At 40.5% G+C, this 24,825-nt stretch overlaps 1 protein-coding gene across 2 annotated transcripts in view; it reads left to right on the top strand.

Moving 5' to 3' along the window:
* The window catches only part of CALCR (calcitonin receptor), a 195,248-nt gene that overhangs the window by 101,907 nt on the left and 68,516 nt on the right, over positions 1–24,825 (top strand). For both annotated transcript variants that reach the window (XM_075419331.1, XM_075419329.1), the window contains exons 2-3: positions 10,475–10,562; positions 20,865–21,018. In XM_075419331.1, the coding sequence (XP_075275446.1) occupies positions 10,515–10,562; positions 20,865–21,018 (202 nt within the window). In that variant the 5' untranslated portion in view covers positions 10,475–10,514. The remainder of the gene's footprint in view (positions 1–10,474; positions 10,563–20,864; positions 21,019–24,825) is intronic.

Here is a 24,825-nt window from a genome sequence, read left to right on the forward strand (position 1 = left end):
TTCCTTTTCAAGGCCTGTAGGTTAGCTCCCCAGGTCTGTCTCAGAGCTCCACGTAGCATGTATCATGGAAGAAGGATAACTCAGGGCTCACAGAAGAGCAGTTCTGCAGCTTTGTGTCTGTGTTGCAGTTTCTGCTGAAAGCAGCAAGAACCTTGCTATTTTGGAGTATTCGGCACTGAGACAGCCTACAGCACAGTGGGCAGCAGGAGCAAGTGTCAGTCTGTAATCTGAGACACAGTCCAAATTCTCATTGCTGTACTCATGTTGTAGGATAGGAAGAGTTCTTCAATAAATGCAGCTCAGTATAAGCAGAGCATCTCTAACTCCTCAAGAACTTATGCGTAGTAGCTCATCGTAGCACAAAGATGCAGTCAAAGACCTACAGGTCTAAAGCCTGTCCTCTCCCGTATCTTCCTGTCTGGCAAGATTGTGGTGAAAGGGCTTGTTTGTCTGTTGTACTGGGTTCCTCCTGCTTCACAATTTTTTTCTTCTTGGGAATATTACATCCACCTCTGATCTGCCAGAAAATCAAGCCTTCTTTCATCGACCTGAATACTTGGGTGCCAGTAGATGATAGGTTGTTGCCCATTGATATTCACATGTATGTAGGATCTGTGGGAGTTCTTTGCTGAGACTCTGAACCCCACAAGGGGTTATGCTAATTCTGCTGCTTATTAAAATTTATGAGCAGTGGAAGATGTCACCAGAGCTGCTGTTTGCATGGCTTGGGGGCTGGCATCTGATTTCCCTGAAAGGTCAAAGCTGATGTTGGTAGCAAGTAATGACAGAGCTTTCAATTCACAAGGCATGTGTACACATTTCAGCCACCATCTAACTTCTCCTGGCCTTGTTTTCTTGTGAATACTTTGCGTCTCACTGGACCCACCTATCCCTCTGAGACACCTGAATGAACCCTGGATTCCAGACTGCAAGCCTGGAAGGATGTTTGGGGCAAAGAACCAAGGCTTTTTATAAAATTTAGTAGGAATATGCAAGTGACTTACACCAGTAATGACTCATCTTGCTGTTTAGGTGACTCATATTCCCTTATCTGTATTCCTTGCTAATCTACTCTAATTTGCAGAAAAAAAGAAAACAATAACCTTCCCTCTGCAAATCTCTGCAAAGACCCATTCCCTCCTTCATTCTAACCTAAGCACATGTGTGTCCACTATGAACCTCGCCTGCCTTGTTAACATGGAAAGTACACCTCTTCATGTATATTACTCTGGAAGTCTTTCACAGAATTTTAATTCCAGTGGTTGATAGCTACCTCTTGGTAAAATGTCAGTTAATAGGAATTTCCCATATGTAAATTGCCCTGTTGAACTTCTGTAATGAGTGTGTAATGCCATAGTGAGTAATGTATGGATTTTGCTCTAACTGAAACTGTCAATATAGACTGTTACATTCAATCTAACCCTTTATAGTAATGGTGCCATAATTCCTGACAGGGACAACACAGTATCCAAGCACCACAGCTTGATATTTAATTAATCTGTAATAACTGATGGAGCTAGTCTTGTTTTTACTGACTTACCTGTGTTTTCTTATATCTGCATCATTCATTAAATTATGATATCTGTATTCATCATTACATCAGTTGTAAAATAGTCTAAAATGCAATGACCACTTCAGGTCACTTTTCTGTTTATTGTAGTGTAGGTGTGGTAACAGAAACATCAGTGATGCAGTAGATATAACTGTTCAAGGGCAAAGATAATGCATGATTTACCAATTCCCAAAGTAGACCAAATGGTGTATCTGTAAAGTTAGCCAAGAACTCAGACACACAAAGTCTTCTTCAGAGACTGTCACAAGCAGGCTTGCATGCCCCAAAACTTGTCTCTCTCTATTAGGGCATTTAAAATACCCTGTTAGATACAACCCTTCCAGATCAACGATGGCATATTCTGACTTTAAATCACAATCAGGATTTCTACTCATTATTAGCCGAACTGCCATAAAATTAGAACCAGACTCAAGAAAACAGTGTTAGCATTTCAACACAGGCTTATTTTTGTCAGGGGAGAAGTGAAACCTACATCCAGTTGTAGCATGGGCTATTCTGCTGCCGGATGGGAAAAAAATGCTTTAAATGTGTGTCACGTGCATTTGATTTATAACAATCCACTCACAGAATTTTTCACACTTCATATGATTTATATAAAAACAGTGACATAATAAGAAAGTATAATATTTTTCTTGCTGTTTTGCTGACCCCATAAAATATTCACTTGCTTCAAATAATCTATAGGAATGTATGGTCACAAAAAAAAGGTCCAATGGGAGTTTGCCTGGGGAAAGCTCAAATGGAAAACTGAGAAGGAAATGGCCACAAGTAAATATTAAATAACTATTTTTCTTTCCAGTATATGCTGCAGCTGAAAGGCAAATTTTAACAAAAATCTCAATATATGGAGTTGAAAAAGTATTGATCCAAAAAAAGTATTGATCCAAGACAGAAGAATGTCATGTATGATGTTGCATTCATCCAGTTAGAAGAAGATTCTTCCAATGTGATACAGAAAGAATTTAGGAATTGGAAAAAGGAACGCCATTACCTTCAACCCTTATCCTGCAGTTTTTCTTGCTGCTCCCTAACTCTTGATGTGTGCTTCCAAAGTCCATCCAGAACCACCTTATCATTATATTCTTGTTCCACTGAATTCAAATACTTGTTAGTATATTCTTCAATGAGTTGACTGGCATGCACTGTACCTAAGATCTGGGCTGTATGTACAGTATGGTCAGGATGTAGGTCCACTTAAAGTCAGAAGGCAACCACGAAAGTGACTTTTTTCTTAACTCACAGAGTTTTTACTGAAGCTGGTATAATATATTTCAGTTTATTTAGTTCTACGCCTCACAATTCTCGTGGTAAATTATACTAATGTTATTAATATTAGCCACAAAGATTATTTGCAGGTGATGAGAAATGTGAAAATTTTTTTCACTGAAAAAAAGAGAATTATAGATACAGATTCATTCCAAAGATCTGCTTTAATTTTGCAGGCCATGCAAAAGCTTATAATCTGATGTAAATACATGTAACTCCTTTGAAGTCTGCTGTACTGCAGGGTAGTATTCATCCCAAGCTTCTGGATGTGTTCAAGCTGCAGTGTCACCAAGATTAGATAATTGCATACTTGCTCATTTTACAAGCGCTGCTGCAAAGCCCTCCAAAAATTGCAAGCACTTTTGAAAAGACCTTTCACAGCTGTGCCTGAAAGGCTAAAATTATACTGTGCTACTACATGAGATGCTAAACCACAGCTTTACAGTGTAGCAAAATGGCAAGGAAGTGTTCTGCTTTGAGGAATGTTCAGTGATGAACCTGGCATCCCTGCAGTGTGGTTGCTTTTGTCTGTCTCATTGTAGACCACTAGCAAAAACTGCTTAATTTAATCCCGTTATTCAAGCATTCTTAGAATAGCAGGAATGCTCTGCTATAGATTTTACTCCTGTGCTTTCTTACACAGCTTTCTGCTTCTGTGTTCTGTAGCTTGAAAATATTTGACTTTAACTTCATAGCATTCACTGGCATGTAGTAAGGTTTTTTTAAATATTGCTGGTTTTATCCGATTATCCATTACTGAGAGCAGAGCTAGTAAAATCTTGAGCGATACTTCAGAAATGTAAGGTTTGTGTTTAACATTAATATTAGAAATCTGATGGTAAAACCAATAAAAAATAAAACCTTCAGTGTCTGATATACACAATACCATATGCCAGTCATATCGTGGGCTGCATCAAAAGCAGCGTGGCCAGCAGGTCAAGGGAGGGGATTCTGCCCCTCTGCTCTGCTCTGATGAGACCCCACCTGGAGTCCTGTCTCCAGCTCTGGAGCCCTCAGCACAAGAAGGACATGGAGCTGTTGGAGCGGGTCCAGAGGAGGGCCATAAAAATGTGCTGGAGCACCGCTCCTATGAGCAAAGGCTGAGAGAACTGGTGTTGGTCAGCCTGGATAAGAGACGCGTCCAGGGAGACCTTACTGCAGCCTTTCAGTACTTAAAGGGGGCTTATAAGAGAGATGCAGACAAACTTTTTAGCAGGACCTGTTGTGATAAGACAAGGGGTAGTGGTTTTAAACTAAAAGAGGGTGGATTTAGACTAGGTATAAGGAAGAAATTTTTTATGATGAAGGTAGTGAGACCCTGGAACAGGTTGCCCAGAGAAGGTGTGGATGCCCCATGTTTGGAAGTGTTCAGTCAGGTTGGAAGGGGCTTTAAAGAACTTGATCTAGTGCAAGATGTCCCTGTCCATGGCAGGTATATTGGATGTGACAATCTTTACAGGTCTTTTCCAACCCAAACCATTCTGTGATGCTATGAAGGGTGCTGAGAGCCAGACTTAATTATTATGTTAACTGTCACTGTTTTGCTACAGTGAGATTATTTCAAGAGAGTATCCTTTGAATAGTGGTTGAAGAGGTTGAACTAATTTTCCAGAGACACAGTGTGATCCACTGCCGATAACTGCATTGTGGCTCAAGTACAATTGTAATTGCATGTGTTGTTGCTTCTTTCATCCCAAAAGCACCAAAGTTGATTTTCTTTTAATTCCACAACAGCTTAATCTTATCTGTATCCAGGCAGCTGTGCTGCTCTTACTTACCAGCTCCTCCAAACTAAATGTTTCTATCCCCTTCCTTTCACCAGTGCTTGTATCACCAGAGCCTGAGGTCAGTTCAGAGTGTTGCAGAGGTAGAAAACCTCTTCACTCATACACTACAGAGCTCAGTTTCTGCTGGGGTAGCTGTCTGGGCCACGTCCTTACACCAGCACAAGGGAAGGCTGGAAACATGTGCTGAGGTACAGTACACTAAAAAGCAATAGGCATGTTATTTATTGCAGCAGTAAGCCTATCATTTATAGTTAAAAATCTATTCTACAAAATTCTTTTTTCTCTTTTTTTTTTTTTTTAAAACAAATATGGTTCTTACCTTGGATAACTTCATGTCCAGCTTAAACTAGAGGCCCATTCCTGTGATTACAAATTAGGGTGATATACGTTGTTCAGACAACTATTCCTATGTAAAACAGAACAAATTTTGGAGAAGTGAAAGTGCAACAAGGTATGGAGAGTCCTGTAGCAGCTGAACTCCAGAAGTGCTGGGAATGCCTCTCTTCAAATACTCCTGTTAACACTTCAGGCTAAAGTACTTCACGTTTTACACCTTCCCAGAGTACATCTGAAAAAAAAAAAAAAAAAAAGAAAAAGCTTTTGAAAGAAATGACACAATCCAGTGTTTGTAAGTATTTCAAACTTTGGCTACCAATAAATCCCCTGAAATACTTAGCTAGTTCCTGCCTGAAATTTTCTTTCCTTTTATTTTCCTTTAAACCTCATAAAACCCCTGGGCTAACAGCCAGGAGGGGGATTAGGGATGGCTTCTTAAGTACTGAAAAAGTAGTAATTTCCTTGGCTACTGATACATGGTAGGAACCACCTGCTTTAGCTCTAGCCATTAGAGGATGCAGAAATACCATACCCAGATCTATGTATAATATGGATGGGATTCATTTAATTTCAGGGACCTAGAAGTTAGGTGCCGGTGCTCAGCTAGCTGCCTCAGCTCCCCTCCTAGGTAATGGAAACCTCTCAAGTGCCCTTCACCCCAAGTGCCTCTGGCAGGTGGAAGGAATCAGCTCCTCTAACTACTTTAATGCTTTACTGTCTTATACTACATAAAAAGGTTCAGCCTTTTCTGAAAAACTTCTGGATAATTTGGCTTGCATATTATTAGAGTTCCCAGGTAAGTAGTTCTCCTTCAGAGCACATTTCTTGTATCTTTTGTTCTTTCAAAGTATACTTATCTCTGTCACATTACCCAGTCTAACAACAACCACTTTCAGCTTTCTCTGTCGGGAGTATGATCACGTTGGCTGCTGGGCTATATAGCGTGGGGGCTTTTGAAAACTCTGTGATTACCTTAAAAATAAACACAGACAAGTTTGCAGGTACTTTCTGTTGCTTTCTATTTTTGTCTAGTTTATTGCAAGGATTTGGTTAAAGAGAAGCCTGAGGTAAAATAGCCCCTTCTTGTTAACTGGTTTTCAATGGAAAAATGAAGCATCAACCATTGCAGCTCCCATGTAATTCAAATGAATTGATAAGGTAGATTTATTTGGTCACTTGATCTGTGTAGCTCTGAAATTGCCTATTTGCCATGGCTAATAGTTGCCATTTGTTAACATAGCACACACTCAGCTCTAGAAGATGCAGTTCACCATTTCCACCAGGCAAGTTAATGGAAACTAGTGATGATCTGCTTGAGTAACAACTAAGTTCATCGCCCAACTGAGGATTTAGCTCCCTGATAGTTAAATTATCTCTAAGACTACCAAAAGGAATGAGATAAGATCCAGCAAGTGACCTAGATGCCTGCAATTTTCATGTAGCAATGCCTTTAGATGCCTGACACCTGAAGTTGAGAATTTGGAACCTGTATTTCTCAGGAGATATTCCTATGAAAACTTCAGGAGAGTCAGACAAAAGATCAAGGAGCTGTGTAAAGGTAACCAATAGGGAATACAGGAATATAAGACAAGAGATTTGTCTTCTGCTTTGCCTCATCTTCCTGGACACTTGACTAGAGGCTGTAGGGAGGCACATCTCTCCACCTGGGATTGGCAGTCACTAGCTTTCTGGCATATGACGAAGAACTGAGCAGAGCTCACCATTTCCCTCAGAAATGTGGTAGCCAGAAGATCCTGGTGCCAGTTAAACTATTTGCAGACCATTGCAGGCTAATGACTAGAGCTAGGGAAATAGGAGAGACTGGCCCTGTTCCCTTCTCACACATGGGGGTCACACCCGTGGCATTTCCTCTCCCTGAAGGGACTATAGCTACAATGCTGCTCTGTGCAGGAACTGGGATTATGGAATTGTGATGTACAGTTCACTCCTGGCCCAAAGCAGTAGCCTAAATTAAGAACCCAGGGGTAAAATATCCAGCTGGGAGTGAGGGGACAATTTTAATACTTTCCCCCAGACTATCTGTGCATTTGGCAATGCAAACAGACCTGCAACCTTCTCCTTGGATCCAAATTCCCTAAACGCTCAGCAGTGAGGTCTGCTGGCTTGCCTGTGTCTTGCTTGGGTGTCTCTGCCCTATGTTTCCCACTCCAGCGTTAACGCAGGCGGAGAGGGTTGATGCTTTTCTGTGCTGAGCAGCAAGGCACTCCCTAGGAGGGTCTGCAAGCCTCTGCACTAGTTAAGAAATCCTAGAGACCTTGAGGTTGAAGGTGGATACACAGCTATTCATGTGAGATAGCTACACAGGGTGGAAAGGAAGCCCTCTAAGGAAACTGCAGCCAAACAAGGAGGAAGCAAGTGAATTTTCAAAGTTTCTGGGGTTAATGCACCAACTGAGAAAAAGATATTTTTGTGTCATACTTCTGTACTTAGCCACAATCCCACAAATTCTGTTTTGTGCTGCGAAAACCATTTCTTCCTCCAAAGGTATGTCAGCACTATTGTGAAAGATGGCATTGCAGAATTATCAGAGCAGAATAATTAAATGAGAAGTTTTTCCAGTTCTTCCTCCAGAAAGGCCTTTCTTTCTTATCATTTCTTCCGATCTCATCAAAGAAATACTGCTCTACTGCCCTGTTTTGAATCTGCCCCCTTATATCATCATTTCTGACTAAATTTGACCCCTCTAGTTGGCATTGCGCAAATGGCTGTGCAGGGCAGGTTGTCCCACCTTCTAGGTAACCCAACAGTAATTGTAGTTGAAGCCCTGTTCAGCTTAGTACTGCAGCTGTAGAAATCAGGACAGAGCCAAAAGAGATGTCATTACTAAGTAGGATGCTGTGCTTGCCCTCACACAAGCTTCAAGACTAATCCCAAGGTGTCAATGATATTACCATAATAGCTGAAGCAGGAAAAATATCTTGGTAAATAATGAGCTATGCTACATTTGCGAAGAAAGAAAGAACAATATTCTAGTTTAAATAACAGACAGGGATTTCATACATAACCATTATAAGCAAGAGGGTGAAGAATTAATAGTCATGGAAAAGTGCTGGGCTTTAGCACTGTGCTTGTGAGTAAACACTAAATATGGATGTTCTAAAACTTAAATATGTGAAGCACATTGTATTATCTTTACATCGAGCAAGGACATTGTTGGACTGATGGAAAAAGGATAAATAGTATGGAAACAGGAATTAGGACAGCACCTGCAGTCTGTGTGAGGCTGCTCTGGGCTATCCAGCCTCCCCTCAGCTGCAACCATGAGCGGTCCATGAGCGGTAGTGCCAATTGTGTAAAAAAGTGATAGTTCTAGCACAAGAGACCCAAACTGCAGGACACTACAGTGTGCTGCTTTGCACACCCCAGCTTGCCTGTCATGGCACACCTGAACCTACATCACTGGAAATGGGGGCAGAGCCATGGAGGTGCTGGTCTGTTCCTCCATCTGGAGGCTGGAAGGGTCCATCTCCCGGGGCTCCTCTTTCTGTGAATCTTTCTTCCTCCCCATTGTTTCTGCCCTGCCCGTTGACCAACACTTTTTACCTTCATGTACCCTTTCATTGCAATGTGATCATCATCCTTGATCCGATACTGATGCTAACCCAAGTGTGCTGTAGTGTTACAGGTCATTCTTATGGTTAAAGTAGAGAAAAGACACTTTTTAGTTAGGGGCTGTGTACTAGGATTGTTAAAATATTGTTCAGCAGTTGTTGAAATTGTTGTCAATGGATAATATTCCTGTGAAAGAGGAAGAAAAAACAGGTACTGGATTTTACGTAGCATGTCAGCCATTCCTGTGGTTAGAGATGGCTAGAAGAATAGAAATATCAAGACTATGTAAGATTTAGCATGGGAAATATTTCTTACTCATTTACTTGTATGTAGTATCATATGGCACAGTCATCACAGTTAAGAGTGGAAAATAATGTGTTAAATATTTTACAGATGGCTTTTTTTTAATTAGGAGAGACAGGAGCAAAAAACATTTTAAATAGCTCCTTCAGTACATAATAACAGATGTTCACAAAATCTCACAAGGATAAGATCTACCTGCAGCTACAGCTGTAGCCCAGCGTAAAGCTGCAACCAGTCCCACCACAAAGTGCAGGAAAAATAGATATTTTGCAGGTAATTTCAGTTGCTATTGATTTTGCTTCTGCTTTCTAGGTCACAATATTATGTTGATCTCTGTGCCATTTTTGGAAAGTGATGTGTATTTTATAACTGTCGACAGTTTGTAAGGCAAAGTCCTGCCTTTGCCTGCTTTTTACCAGATCCCTGTAGATGGGGCAGAAGTAACGAGGCTAGAAAGAAGAACAGAGGCACCTACAAGACTGGCTTTACAGCACACTACAGAACGCTTTACAGTACAGTGTGTAACTTTATAAACACCATAATCATACTTGTATGTCTGCTCATTACACAGCTGAACAAGGCCTGTTGTATCTTCATTAATCTTTTGGCAGTATTGAACAGATACACATTGCAGTGAATAATTTGGAGAAGATGCAGACAATTCCAGGCATTTTTCTCTGATATAGCTGTCCAATTTTTGCTTAAATTGCGTTGTCTGCCATTGCTGATCAAGTACAAATATGTGGCCAACAGTATAATTACATATTATTTCTGTGTCATTTACTTGTCCCATTACCTCTGGCACACTAGAATGGTTCTGGCAAGGGTCAGGCAGTAATAAGGCTACTTCTTATTAGAGGCAAATCCTCTTTTCCATCACTTTATGTTTTATGTAATCTTGGTGACACGTGACTGCAACACTCCCATTTGGATCTGATAGGAGATTACATCCACGTGTGCCACAATGAAGTGAAAGTGCCACACCTTTACTACATTTTGACAGTACATATTTCTGCTTTAGATGTGGACAATAGTTTTATTCCCCTCTGAAAATCAATGACCTTCCAGATCATTTCAAGATGAGAAAATCTGTTACAGTGCTGTTGCAGAGATAAATGTTACACGAGTGTTTGTGTTGCTCACTACATGTCAGGTAGACTAAGCATCAAAGTCCATGTGCCTTTTTCCCATTAAATTTCTGGGTTTTAGATATGTAGGATGCTCACAGGTTTGTTTGCCCAGGTAGAAAACACCTCTCTCTTAGTTTTTAAGCTCTCTGAAAAACAAAGGTGTGTGAGTGTGCACTGTCTTACCGTGGCTAAATCAGGACAACCAAGCTAGCCTCAGCTGGCAAAGACACAGAGCTTAACCCAGATGTGCTGCTGGTGACACAGTAACGTGGAGCTGTACCCCACATCAGCTGATCTCACCACCAGAGATCCACAGAGGAGACCAAATTGAAAGCATACCTGCCTCTGATGAAGTCAAACATGAGCACACGCAAGGCTTGGGGGCACACACACACACACAGAGACTCAGCTTTAAGTCTAAAAAGATGCCTATATGCAAAAGACAAGGAATTTATCTTAACAGATAAAGTCTAATACTGCTTTTGTTTTTGTTTTTTAATTTCCAGAAGGGTCAGCTACAACGTGTCTCTCCAGGAAGACTCCACAATGAAAAAAACAACACACAGTTGCTTCTTATTGATCATCCTTCTAATTGTAAGTACAAGAAATCTGAACTGCTCATGACATCTGCCAAATTTAAACTTGTGGTGATGTTCAGAAAAATGAGTACTGAGTTACATCTGTTATACTGCATAGGTGGAGGAATGAGTTCCCTTACCAATATATTTCAAAGCAAGGTTAATAAAGTTTCTAAACAAGAAATCTCATACAGGTTTGAACTTGAAACCATTGTTTCTTGGTGAGACAGAACTGCAACTCTGCAGAAGGTAATGCATATGAATTTTCATTTCTGTGTTTTACAGGCTACAATATATTAGTGACATGGAAACTTATGTATTTGAAACCTTCCTTAACGTTGTTGTGTGAGACTTAGACTGACTTAAGTAATTGTGGATTTTCACTGTTTATAGTTACTCTGCTATTAGAAAAGCAACTGAAATGGAAAATAACAGCATAAAGTTTAATTATGCAGTTCAACTGCTATTTTTAACTGTTTAATACCAATATTACAGTTATTTCAATGTGTGCAAGATGGCAGAGTAACCATTGTTCTAAACATGTAGTAAATTTTTTTCTGTATGGCTAAATACCTCTCATGTAAGTTGAATTCTTACTCTAATGTCTACTTGTGAATCCTCAAATTATTAGAAAGTATCATAAAATTGTAGACGTTACAGGTAGTCAGTAAGGAGAATACTGCCCAGAGCCTCCGTTACAGAATGGTCAGAATATGTCTGAATAGTGCTACTGGGAACAAGCACTGCTCTACCTTGGTGTGGTAGGAGTAACTTGAATGCTGGATGCCACCTTATTCCCCAACTAACTGTTTATCTCTGTGTTCCTGAAGAAGACTTTGATTCTTATTCTTCTTGTGTGTTGTTGGTTAGCTCCTCGTGCCCCTCTGCTTCATCGTCTCTTCCAACACCTGAATGTGGAACATCCTCTGCATCAACTCCCATCCTTTCTGACTATAAGTTGTAGAAACGGGGCTAGAAGACACATTGAGGAACAGTAGAGAGAGAGTTTGTTTGTTGGGTTGTGTTCCTCCTCTTCTTTCAGCCTAGCATAACTTTCCCCCAGTGCTGTTTACCGCTTAAATTTATATGGATAAAAAGGAGGGAAGGAAAGTACAGAACAGTAAGAGAATGATGGACAGAAGGAGGTAAAAAGAAAACAATTACATGAGATCATGGACAACCCAGGAGAACAGCAAAAATACCTCACTCTGGTAAAACATGGAATTCATAGTTCAAGATTAGAACCCTCAACCAAAGAAGAGCTGGAGAGGAGCAGAAAGAACAGAGGAGAGTTAATACATTTCTTTTAACTTGATCTCAAAAGAATTTGTCCATAATTAGTTAGTGATTTGAGTAATCATCCCTGTGCTTGGCAGAAGTCTTCTGCCTTGAGGTATATTGGAGTATTCTAATATTTGTGACCTTTTGTGGCAGTTGCCCATAGCCCTGCAAGGGACGCACATAGCAATGCGCTGACTGGGAAATGACCCATGGTCAGAGATCTCTCTAACAAAACAACCTGACAGAGACTAGCTTCCTTCTGGGTTCAAATCCCAGCTGATCATAGAATAATAGAATCATAGAACTGTGGAATCACAGAATCTTAGAATGCTTTAGGTTGAATGGACCTTTAGAGGTCATCTAGCCCAACCCCCTGCAGTGACCAGGGATATCTTCAACTAGACCAAGTTGCTCAGAGCCCCATCCAACCTGGCCTTGAATGTTCCCGGGGATGGGGCCTCCACTACCTCCCTAGGCAAGCCACTCCAGTGTTTCATTGTAAAAAATTTCTTCCTTATATCCAGTGTAAATCTGCCCTCCCTTAGTTTAAAGCCATAACTCATCCTGTCACAACAGGCCTTGCTAAAAATGTTGTCCGCATCTTTCATACAGGCCCTCTTCAGGTACTGAAAGGCTGCTATAAGGTCTCCCCACAGCCTTCTCTCCTCCAGGCTGAACAGCCCCAGCTCTCCCAGCCTTTCCTCCTAGGAGAGGTGCTCCAACTGCTGATCTGCATAGCCTGGCAGCGGCCTTGGCAAAGAACAGTGATTCTTCCTATAACAAGCCAATTCCGACTGAAGGAACAGTTCTAGATTATTTTTCTTCCCCAGTCAAGTGACAGGACTGTAAATATTCTGATAACTAAAATTGTCAACAGCAATTCTGAGCATCTGAGGTGCTCTGACCTACAGCATAAATTTATAGGTCAGCTCTGAAGGACTGGGCTGATCCTTGCCCTGTTATCCACAAAGCTTTAAAATCTCTCACCCATGGTAGCATGTGTGCAGCCTTAGTTCTGTGCTCATTCCTGCAGTACTACAGGGCTAGGATTTCTTTAAGCAACTCTACAGTGAGATCTGCATCCCATTCCTTTTAGATACCTTTGCGCCAGAGGGGTCTCCAACTTGTGACCACAATGGATAACTTAAGCACAGATTTTCTTACATTTTCACTGTTCCAGTCTCTGTATTCCTTCCTTCCCCAGTGCAGTGGCCATACTGTGATCTACTTAGACACCTCCTAGATTAAATTGTCTTATAAGGGAGAAGCCACAGTCACAGAAGTAGACCATGAGGAAGCTCTGTTTCCTTGATGACACATGCCAGAACACTGCTGTTACATCAAATATGAAAAATATTTGGCATCGGTCATTTTTTCCAAAAATTTCCCCACCTGTAGCTGATAGAAAACATTCATTTTTAACATTTTATTTGTGGTCTGTAACAAGGAAGGGGTGTCTTTCTTTCTCTTCCAAAAAGACTCTTCCACATGGTTGGTTCTTCTAGTCATGCCTCAGTTCCCAGAGCCATAAGCCCCTGGGATTTATGTGTCAGCCGCTGTCTGAGGCTGAGAAAGACATGGTAATTAAAGTGATTTGTGACACAGGGGTGATCTCCCATTCCTGTTCTCTACCCACCCCACAAACCATCCTCCAGATCCTTCTTTGATGGCTTTGGTGGTTTACTGTTATCCCCTTGTCTGTGTCCTGCACTCCCACCTGGTGACTGCAAGCTGTGACAAAGCAGCACAACCTGTTGAGGTCTTTGCTTTCCCCTCTGGGCTCCAGGCTCTTTGTTTATACTGTTTGTCCCACTGTAGGTGCCAGATTCATCCCATATCTCTCCTTGTCCTAGACCCGAGTTACAAAGTGTCCACAGACACCCACTCCCCACAGGTTCCAGCCTTTAGACCTGTCACCAAGGGGTTTTGGTACCTTCTGATAGAATGCATCTCTCTTATGTGTGTCATTTTTTGCATGGAAAAAGTAGCACTTTACTCTTCTGTGTACAGGTCCATAATAAATCACCTTTGCCAAACAAAACCTAAAGCACCTGTTACTCCAAAACCCAGTTTTGAAAGAAAACTAACTTGTTATTATCTTCCTCTTCGATGGCTTCCCTTGCTTTTGGAGGCAGAATGATGACAATGCTTGCAGCATCACCAGATAGTCTTCTACAATTCAAAGTGAATTCCATTAGAAAATTTAAATGGTCATTATTTCTTAGTTCACTTTATTCCTGATGCTCTCTAGTTTTTGGTAGTTATTGAGAGCCACAGAATGTGACTGAGATTTGTTTTCTCAAGTGTGTGAGCCCCTGTGTGCTGGAGCAATTAGTTCATCTCCTCAGCGCACATTTCTCTCCTCAAGACAGGAAAAGCATCAGCACAGTGTGTCCAGGGGCATCAAACTGCAGAGAATGAGGCAGAGGAAACAAGCTTGGGTCTCTTTCCTGTGTGAATGATCAATTTTGCAGGACCTTGAGAAAAGAGAATTCTATTCTCTGCACGATTTTGTCAAGGAAGAATTGTCATCTAGTGCCTACAAATGGCAGTTTGGTCTTATCCTGTAAATGAAGATTGATGGAGTAGTTTTTCTCACGTATTCAAATGTTGTTGTCCTGAGCCAACCACGAAGTGCTCAGTAAGGACAAAATGGAGGCTGCAGCTGAAGACCACACTATTATTCAGTTAGGACCAGGATTCTCTTTTAAAAAACAAATTGTACAAGTTCATTAAGTCCACATCTGTCAAATTGTTATCAAGCCTCAGTCACTAAACAGTGATATATACATAGTCTGGTTCATTGTATCAGCTCCCAAAAGGCTCGTGAATCATTCCCATTCACAAAACATGGAAAATTAATTATGTGAAAGCCTAAATGCAATTTCTGGTAACTGTGCAAACCGGCATGTTTTGGAACTCAGTTGCAGTAGGTTCAAGTCTCCAGAAGCTGATTAGTAAAATGTTTGGCACCATGATGAGGACATCAATCATGGTGGGTCCATTTGATGCTGACAGCTGAGAGTGCAGTACACAGCGGTGAGGTGGTGTGGCCACGGGCTCACCTGGACTCCTGCCACCCACCAACTCAGTGGCTCTCACCATGAGTCCCTAAAACCTGTGTCTGTGCGGGCATCATAAGCACAAGCCTTTTCCTGCTTAGACAGCGTCTCTTCCAGCATCTGGTCGAGAGCAGATCCCACCCTTTGGTGGGCCAGAAGAGCTGCTGAAGATCTGTCACAACCTCCTTTGACACGTTTCGTCAGAGCCTTGCTTGCTGTATGGCACGGCTGGGAGCCCAGGGGCTTCCCCAGCCTTAGATGATGGGATCTCCCTGAGTCTCATCACCTGACACCATGCTTTTGAAGGCTCCTGTTCTGAGGTGCGCATTTCCCTGTGTAACTTCAAGTTTTAAGGAAGTGGACTTGCAAGTTCTGGAGCTTTTCTCACACAAGGAAAACTCAGGAAAGCAAGTTGCTGATGATTTAAGGTTGTGAGAATTAGTGTGAGAATTTGAGACTCAGGCTGCTCACAGTTTACCAAGAGGGAGAGGAATGCCATATTCTGTTCTTTTCACCCCAATTTCAGGGGTGATCAGGACTTCTTGTCTCCATCTTTGCTTTTTAAAAAAGTAAGAAAGTTGCTATGCAGCTGATTGATTGCTCTAAAGAGGGCTTTTGCAAGAAGATGATAATCAGAGCTGCAATTAAAAATCCATGAAGTGTTTTGCAGCCTTCCTTTAAGCCGACAGTTTGCATCAGGCTACTCTGAGAGTAAAGTTTCATCACATAAGCAAATGTTGCAGCAACAGAAAAGAGTTGTAAGATTCATGAGTTGCTTTTCGTTGCAAGTGTCTTGTCTTTATCTGTTGTGGCTAATAATCTCATACTTGTTTAAACAGCCACCAAATTTGCAATATAAGTCGCATGGGATCTCACTGTGAGATAATTTCCATCCTGCTTCAACAGCAATTTAGTATGGAAAAATTTTAACATTCAATGGTTAAGCAAAGCATGATATGTCAAGGTACTTCCCCAAATAAGTTGTCTGTTGTTTCCCAGCACATTTGTGATATAGATAAGAAATTATTGTTATGTTTACCGAGTACCATGCACTAATGACCTTCCCAATGCATCACAGCCATTTTCTTCTGTCCTAACACTAGCAGCTGTGAAATGTAGTTCAAACATAATTGAGGTACAAGGGCTCTGCAACCAGTCTAAGTCATGCTGAGTCATCTAAGTCATCTCTTAGTCGTCTAAGTCATCTCTTGCTCAAAGATGTGGTGTGTCAAAGGACAGAAGTTTAATGACCCACGAAGTGGTGACTACACATAACAGTTTCAAAAGAAATCTACAAAATGAATGTTAGAGCTATCAAAATCAATAACCAACAGTTAGAACATGTAGAATTTGAAAAGTATTTTGACTGATCTCAACAATATGGGTTACAAAATTACTGTATTTAATGGAGGGAGATAAAAAAATCAAAAGGAAAGAAATCTACAAATACTGTCTTTTCCTAAATGTTATGTATAGTCAACAGTTAGTATACTTCAAGCTCCTTGATGGTGGAAGAAAAATATTTGGGGATGCTTTTTCATGATGTCCAATGTTTTTGGGGGAAAAAAAAATGGAATTTTATGCTTGCTTTATCTGGATTCTCTCTTGCAGAAATGGGTACAGTCTTGCACCGGTTAATAGTAGGTGTCTGACACAAACTGGGGCACTATTTGTTCATTTTGACATAGTTTAATAATGAAGCCAAATTGCTTTCTCTAGATTTCTTTATTAATTCTAGGTATAAAGCGAACTTCAGCATTCTCAGCAGCCTGTTGTTTCTCTTTGTAATGATAATTTATTTTCTTATAACAGTCATTTGTCACGTGGTGGCTTGGTGGTCGTATGTATGACGTCATTTACTTGGACTTTTAGGAGTGACATCATATGTACGGCTGCTAAACTGCTGCATGGGACATCACTTAAACAGTTTTCTTCTGAAGAAGTCATACCAATCATTTTCAGGCTATGAACACATGCTGATTATTAAGTTGTGATTATTTATTTCTCTTTAATAAAGCATCTTTATAAATGAATGAGGCATTTCTTTATTGTATCAACATCATTTATAATTCCATCTAAAGTAACTGATGGATGGATGGATGGGAAAGGTTTATAATGTGCAGTAGTGGCTCTGAACATTCAAAATTTATTCAATGCAGAGGGAAGTAACCAGGTGAATATGATTTCATCTTGGCTTTTTTATGGTCAAAACATATGTTTTAAAACTTCATTCCTAAAATACCTAGATATAATCATGAAAATGTAGTAGCAGAGGTGATTCTTACTCAGTAATTCCATGAGAGCACACACACACAGCCTCTCCCATGATACACACTAAGATTTTTCCCCCGTGTAGCCATGCCCAGGCTTCTGCTCCCGCTGGCAAGAGAATAATGACCCAGAGATTTCTTTCTGCCCTGTGTGCCCTTTCCTAACCTCTATGATAAGGAGCACAAAAGGAATGAAACAGTAATAACCGACACCACAAACAGTACCAAGATTTTTGTCTGACTGAGCCCTGGAAATATAAGGCCGGATTGTCACCCCACTGAACTGACTTCAAGGAGGTCAGGCTTTCAGCTCTGAGTCCCAGAGTGGTGGTGGACATGTGATTCTCCTACACGCAGTAGAAGGTACCAGCATTCAAAACAGAAGTGTGACCTTCAGCAAGCCGCCAGATTTATTTTTCATTAGTCTGCTGAAATGGTCATCTGATTTTAAGGTAGAAGAAAATATTGTTCAAACTTGCATGCCCAGCTTTTCAAATCTAGGCAAACAGAAATAAGTAATAGCAATCAAAGGGCAGAGTACATTTAAAGGTCATATCACAGGTGAACAATACCAATAACACACCTAAGTATAACTCCTTAATTTGATTTCACACACAAGCTATTTGATTACATCGAAAGTGCCTGGAAAGATTTGTGTGCAACTAACTTGAAAAATCTGAGTCTTTGTGTTTGGTAATAAGAAAAAAATATCAGATAATTTGAGAGACAGCTGTAATCTATTATTATTCCAGTCTTTGTCCAATCTTGCTTTAGATTTACTGTAGGCCATTAAGTGATTTCCACAGATGAAGTAATTTCCATTGGGCTGTACTGACACAAGTCTCATCAATATTTTTAATCTCCCTGAGTGAGTCCCTGGCCCGAATATGGGCAATAGAAATTTTGCTGGCAATTTCATCTGGGCCATGATTGCCTTGCTCAGAGGCAGTAGAATGGGCAGTCCTCCTTGTTACCTGGTTGGGTACTTTAAATGATTTTGTGCACAATCCAAGACATTTATCCTATCCACCACCACAGGTAGTCTCTGCCTCCAAGTATAAAAATATTCTCATTAACTTGTACCCAACAAGAGCTGACTTCCTCAGGAACTGGATTAGTCCCTTACACACACGGAGTTACGAAACTGACCTTTAAGAGTAAGGTGGCTTCGGTCTCTGAATTGTATCTTACCCCTCAAAAGCATCATCCCTAGTGCTGTTGCATCTTCACCAGCTAATAGGTGTAAATAAAGCATTCCTTTTCTAATAGCATATCTTACTTTAATTTCAGCTTATATGTTTCTGTACTGTGCAGCCTTCCAGGAATGATCTGTCCTTTCAAAAACGGTGTGTAAAAGAGGATACAAAAAAAGTAGGGGAAAGATGTTCTGAAGCACTAAACAGTTTCTACAGTTTCTATCTGTGTAACTGGCATTTGCCAATTGTTTCGTATCTGTGTTGTGCTTTATTCTGTGCAGACAAAGCAAATGAAACTGCAGCAGTATTTGTGGCCAGCAACAGACCAGTCTTTCTGGTCTCTGTCAGTGTGAAATGGTTTTGATCATTTTTAGTCAAACAGACGTGAAGAACAGATCATCTCCTTCCTAGAAGAAAACAAAAATAAAATAAAAGCATTGTTTCAGGGCAAGGAAAATTGGTGATGTTTTCCAAGCATAGTCAAATGGTTATGCTTTCAAAACATGACTGTGTTCCCAAACTGGCCCAGAGTAACAAAGGAAGAGAGAGGATGCCACGGAAGTGCCCCTAGCTTTCTTTGATGATACCATCATTCCTCTCTTGAATGCAAACAGCTTGGAACTGAGGTATTATTCAAAATAAGAAAGAGCAAAACAAGCATGGAGTATCTATGAATCACCAAAGCCTGGGGCAACACATGGACACTAAGGGCTAAGACAGACCTGAGGGCATCAAAAGAACCTTATCTGCACTTTCCTACACTTCTTGCTGAATTTAGGACATTTCTTGTTTGTTTTTTAAATGATCCTCATAGACTACAACTGCTCTCTTTAATCTTTTTGTGAGGGATCTGTGGTATGTTTGGCTTTGCTTCCATGTTTCCTGTTCTGGCTTCCTAGATGCTTAATTTTTCATTTGGAAGGCCAGAGGAAATCTTCCAAATGGCTTTACTGTCAAAGTATATCTCTGTGTGTGTGTGTATACATACACATAAAATTTATATAAAACTGTGTCTGCCAGAAAATACCTTCCTTCTTATTCATCCTATTTAAAATACCTATTCAAGCGCAATGAGATAAACTGCCTTCACTGTCCTCCAGTCTTCAGACAGTATCTATATACAGTTCAAAATGAAAATGTTAGTTAGGAAAAAATAATTGGGTATATGAGTATAAAAAGATTAAACTGACATGGTTTGGCACAGAAGTATCGGGATGAACCAATGCCTTTTTTTTTCAACTAAAAGTCAAACATACTGGTTTTGCTGTCTGTTTTACCAAGGTGTTTTATCTGTGCAAACGGAAAAGAAAGTAATGTATTAATGAGATACAATTGCTTGTGATGTGCAATAATAAAAATAAGAGCAACAATTGAAGAAACAAGCTGATATTTGAACTTTTGAACCTGTCACTTTGTTTGAACAGTTACAGAGCGTTCCTTAAAGACCTGCGTACTAGTATTTGGTGCTAAAAATGTCAAGTCTGTGTGTTTATTAGAGTCCTAAGTTTTGAAGCACCCTGTAAATGGCTCTGTAGGTGTTGGTGACAGCTTTAGTATGGTTTAGTGTAGGGAAAAATGTGAGGGTCATAGAAAGAAAGAACCACAGCATTATTGCTTTTGCTGGGGAAGCAGAGGAACTAATCCTTTCCTATTACCTTCATACAGAGAAGTGTCCCGATACAGGATTAAGGCAGAACAGAATTAACTAAAGCTCCCCACTCTCATTTCCACCCTGGTTCACAGACATGGGCTGTGCAGCAGATGGATGGATGGATGGATGGATGGATGGATGGATGGATGGATGGATGGATGGATGGATGGATGGATGAAAAAAAAAAAATAGTTGACCTCTCTACCTGAGATTTTTGCCTTCCAGAGGCAGCAATACTTCCCTTTACCCTTCAGGCAGCTCAGAGGGGGCAAAGTCAGAAGATGCCACTTGATCAAAGAGGACTTTGTTATTCAGACTCTCAAATTTAGGGTTACTTTGCTTAGGTACTTAACTAGCAGCTAAGGCCGTGTAGTTGAGGTTTAAATTCTCTGCCCGGTGTTTCTGTGACCTGAACAGATGAAGGAGCTCAAAGCAGGTGGCATGGAACATGAAAGAATCAGTTTTGAGGCTGCGACACTGAGGTGTTTTGTCTGAGCAGTCTGGAGAGAAATCGGCACAAGCGAGTGGACACACAGGGGTGTAACTTTGGGAAGATACAAAATTTTTTTGCGGATCACTAAGCTAAATGAAAGGATTTTGAAGACTTTATCAAGTATTTAATGGTCCTCCCTTTTGCCAAGAAAAAGGGCTTGGTTAAAATCCTGTGTTTATGGTAAGGTAAACTAGTAAAAATTCAGCATTTGCTTTGCAAGCAGCCTAAGGCCCATCATAACGCTAAACATATGTGCAAATACAAGGCCTTTGAAGGATGCATAACAGAGATTTCTGATCCTCACTTTTTTTATGTTATCCTCCTGGTTTATTCACTTGTACTAACAGTTTTTCCTTTCTGTACAGAGAATGGTTCCAAGTCTTTCTTCTACTGTAAATTATACTGATCCTACGTTAGAGCCTGTAGTAACTGAAAATTCAGTCATACGACAGAAGATAATAGATTCGCAGTTCAAATGCTATGAGAGGATGAACAGAGCTCCTCCATATAAGAAAAAAGGTAAAAAAGATTTTAAAAAATATGTTTGTATATTTCCACACTTGCTTGTATAGCTATAAAGAAACATTTTCTTCTGTGTACTAACCCAGAGTCTTCCTGAGGGTGCATTCTCCTTCCCATAAGCAGTAGTCAAATTCACCTTACTTAGCATCTCTTAAGTGCAAGGAAAGAAAAAAGCCTGGTACAAGCCCAGGGAATGAACAGCTCTTCCTTCCTCCCCATGCAGACGGTACCCCTGTCATCTACTTTTCTGGCTCAGTGCTTTGCTGCTTGAATATCTCTGCTTCTTGCTTTAGGGAATGGCATTCTCCAGAACCTTTCAACAAGCTCACACAAAGACCTGATTGTGAACAGTGATCTCTTAAATGTGAATGTCGCTCAAATTGCTTCACTCACTGTTTCGTTTTTCTGTCGTTTGTGTATTGACTGACAGTTGTCATGCTCTGTACCAGCAGGGATGTTTCAGGGATTGTATATTCAGCAGTAACACTAGCAAAAAGAGTTCTGTAAAGCACGGAACACACATCTTTACCGAATACAAGGCATATATTAAGATTAACACAAAGGGAAATGACAAATAATAGTGCTGCTACAATGGCACGGTATGAATGAAGCAGTATTTCTGGTTGGGACTGAGCATTCTTGTCATTTTTTCTCACAGAAAACACAGAGGAAGTTATGAGGAGGCTAGAGAAAAAATACTGAAGGCATTGCAGGGATTTATGCAAATAAAGGACAGAGACACTGAGAACACAGTTGAAAGAGAAAATATATTAAAAAATCACGATTAAAAAAACCCAACCAGATAGGTGGAGGTAATGTGGGAATTTTTGTAATACAAGAACAAAGACATTTCTGCATCTCTTTACCACAAAGTTTTTGCTCTGGTCTGTAAGACTTATAGAATAGTTATGAGTTAAGATACTCAGGTCTTGATGCAGAAATATTTTGGAATGAGTATAGAGAATCCCATTGCTTCAAACAGGTTTTCTTTCAGGCCAATAATGGGGAAAACCCACAAGTATTTAGACAAGGTTATGGGACAGAAAGCATCATGTTTCAGACATAAAAAGCCTTTAGTTGCTGGGCTTGAGGGGGAAATAGGTTACTGTCTGCTCAGATTACTCTTTTAGTCTCCAGCTCTATAAATATATAATTTTTGCATCCATTGATGGTTCCACTGGATTCACCTTTCTTTTGCACCTTGCTTGTGTGATTAGTTGCAAAGGGCTGAAGTGTTTTCCCAGCCTAAGCTGGAAATCTGTATGTCTCATGACATATGAATCCCTGGTAGTGTTCTCAAGGGCAGCGTTGTCCCAGGAGGACAGCCATGGCAAACCCACAGCCATCGGACACAGCACAGAAGTTCCTGTATTCCTTCGACTGGCAGCTAGATTTAAGTGATGCCACTTGGAACTGTTTTGTTCATAGCAAAGTGCACTTAATTCATTTATAACCCAGAATAAAGATAATGGGTGATTAAGGAATGATGCCAACACTACTGAAGTTGTGTTTTCAACTGAATTACAAGATTCTCACCAGCCCTCCAACATTTACACTTTATAAAGGGTTTGAAGTGGACAAGGGTAGAAATCTCTTGGCTGCAGATTTGAAAGGGAGGTTGGGATGAGCTGGGAAATTCCCTTAATGCAAAGGACAACCGTAGGGGTGTCCTCTGAGAGGAAAAGCCCAGCACATGAGTGGAAGGGGTATACTGGGTATGCATTTTCAGCACAAACACTAGTGGAGTCTAACGCTGAAGTTCCCAGGGAAGCCTAGTGTCTGGTACAACTTTACAGAGCCAGCTGAGATATGTCTAATTTTTCCCTGGTATCTCTGCAGTCCCTTATGTAGCCTATTTGTAGAATTGCACAGTTAGTTTAAATCCTTCATAATCCTGGGGCTCAAAGGTGATGGCAACGAACTGCAGAGAACTGCGTAGTATCTCACACGTGGGAGCCAGAGAGATGGTGTGATATGGGTAAGCTTTGGCAGCATTACGAGCGGCCACGTGTCAGCAGAGCCGAAGTAACGGACCATGTACACACACTTATCTTGCCCGTTTTAAGGTAGCATTGATTACCTTAAATCCCAAAGAGATAACAAAATGAGGAGCTCAGGCACATGGGAACATCTGACCATCCCTCCAGGACAGTGCAGCACTCCGGCGCTCCCTGTCCATCCCCAGATGTGATATTTTTAGCCAGTGATACAACACTATGGTGTTCAACTCATTTTATCACTGTTTTATTTCCTGAGCACTTAAAAAACATATTATATGTGTGTGTGTGTGTACATATTTATGGATGTAAGTGTGCATATATATACTGCTACTTACCTTGAAAGACACATTCCACAACATATAGATCGACATCAGAGATGTTTTTTCTTTATCAAGCAAGGCAAAGGATTTAATGCTAGGGATTTCTAGCAACCCCATTCTGCAGTGTCTTTCAGATACAAGCCCAAGTTGCAAACATTTTATATTCTTTTTCTTTGATGTTACAAAATTATTCGAAAAGTCTTTCAGATACATCTCAAAGCTAGAGAACATGAGAATACCTCAAGGAAAGATAACAAACTGCTGATATGATGGTTGGTTAATGAAGTGAACAAGTGGCATTAGCACATTTAACTTGACAATGGAAAAACAGATGTGAGTAAAATCTTAGCTAATGAAGAAAAAGAGCTCATAAAAACATGGTTTTTTTGCTACACAGCTAATCTGGAAAAAAATGATTTGGAAAGTTTTATGCTTTCAATTTTTAATCCGCAACTATTTTGACTTAAAAAGAGTTAGTGGTGCAAATTTGAACAATTTAGATGTATTTTTACAGTTTTCTTGCTTCAGTAAGAAGGCTTATCTGTGCATAATTTCAAAAGCACCAGAAGCAATAAGCTACTCATATTTTATTAACTTTCAGTAGTTATTAAATGCCTTCTATGTGATCCTTTCAAAAACAACGCACATGGTCACAGCAGCAGTTCTGAAACTCCCTTGAGACCAGAGCAAAAGAGACAAGATATATCTTCTCACTGTATTTCCCTTTAACCTGATGGTCGTGATGATAAATACCTTTTCCCCAACACAGACTGATTTTAAATGGAAAATAAGTGAGAAGTATAGGGGTGTTTTGATGTGTTACTGGAATAAATCCACAATGAGTCAGGACACCATGTTACAGCAAGCAGTCTTACAGTGCAGTTTCTGTGGACCACAGTATGTAACATCTCTGTAAAGGGAATCAAGAGTGGGCTGTGTTCTGCCTCTGTAGTATGGCCATCGTCTCTGGGGCTGGGAGCAGCCTTGTTAGGGGACACAACCTCAACAGTGCTACCTTCCCAGAAGGGATGTGATGAGGACAGGGTCATAGTATGCCTACCCAGGCAACATCAGCAGGCAGAGTTCGCCCGTTACAGATTGGTCTTCCACCTCACTTTGCTGGATCTCTAGTTTTCTGACTGATCTCTAGCATTGAGCAATGCAGCGGCCTTACAGGCACCAGTCTCTGCAAGCGATGTCCTTAGCAGTGACGCCCCTGAAAGCCCTTCCTACCTTTGCATTGCACAGACTTGGTTTTCAGACTTGCTGAACAGCAGAAGGTGAAATGAAAAGTGGGTGTCTATAAGGTCTTTGGGTATCATTACTGTACACACTTACGATTAAGATGTAAGGAGGATCAAAAAGAAGAATTTGTAGGAATTCTGCATTCAAAGTTCAGTTCCACAGACTTTAAAACATTACTTTCCAATAAAATGAACACCACTAACATCACGTTAGCAAAACCAAGTACGTTGCAGCACCTG

This window comes from Opisthocomus hoazin, chromosome 4 (assembly GCF_030867145.1).
Source record: "Opisthocomus hoazin isolate bOpiHoa1 chromosome 4, bOpiHoa1.hap1, whole genome shotgun sequence".
Lineage (NCBI taxonomy): Eukaryota > Metazoa > Chordata > Aves > Opisthocomiformes > Opisthocomidae > Opisthocomus > Opisthocomus hoazin.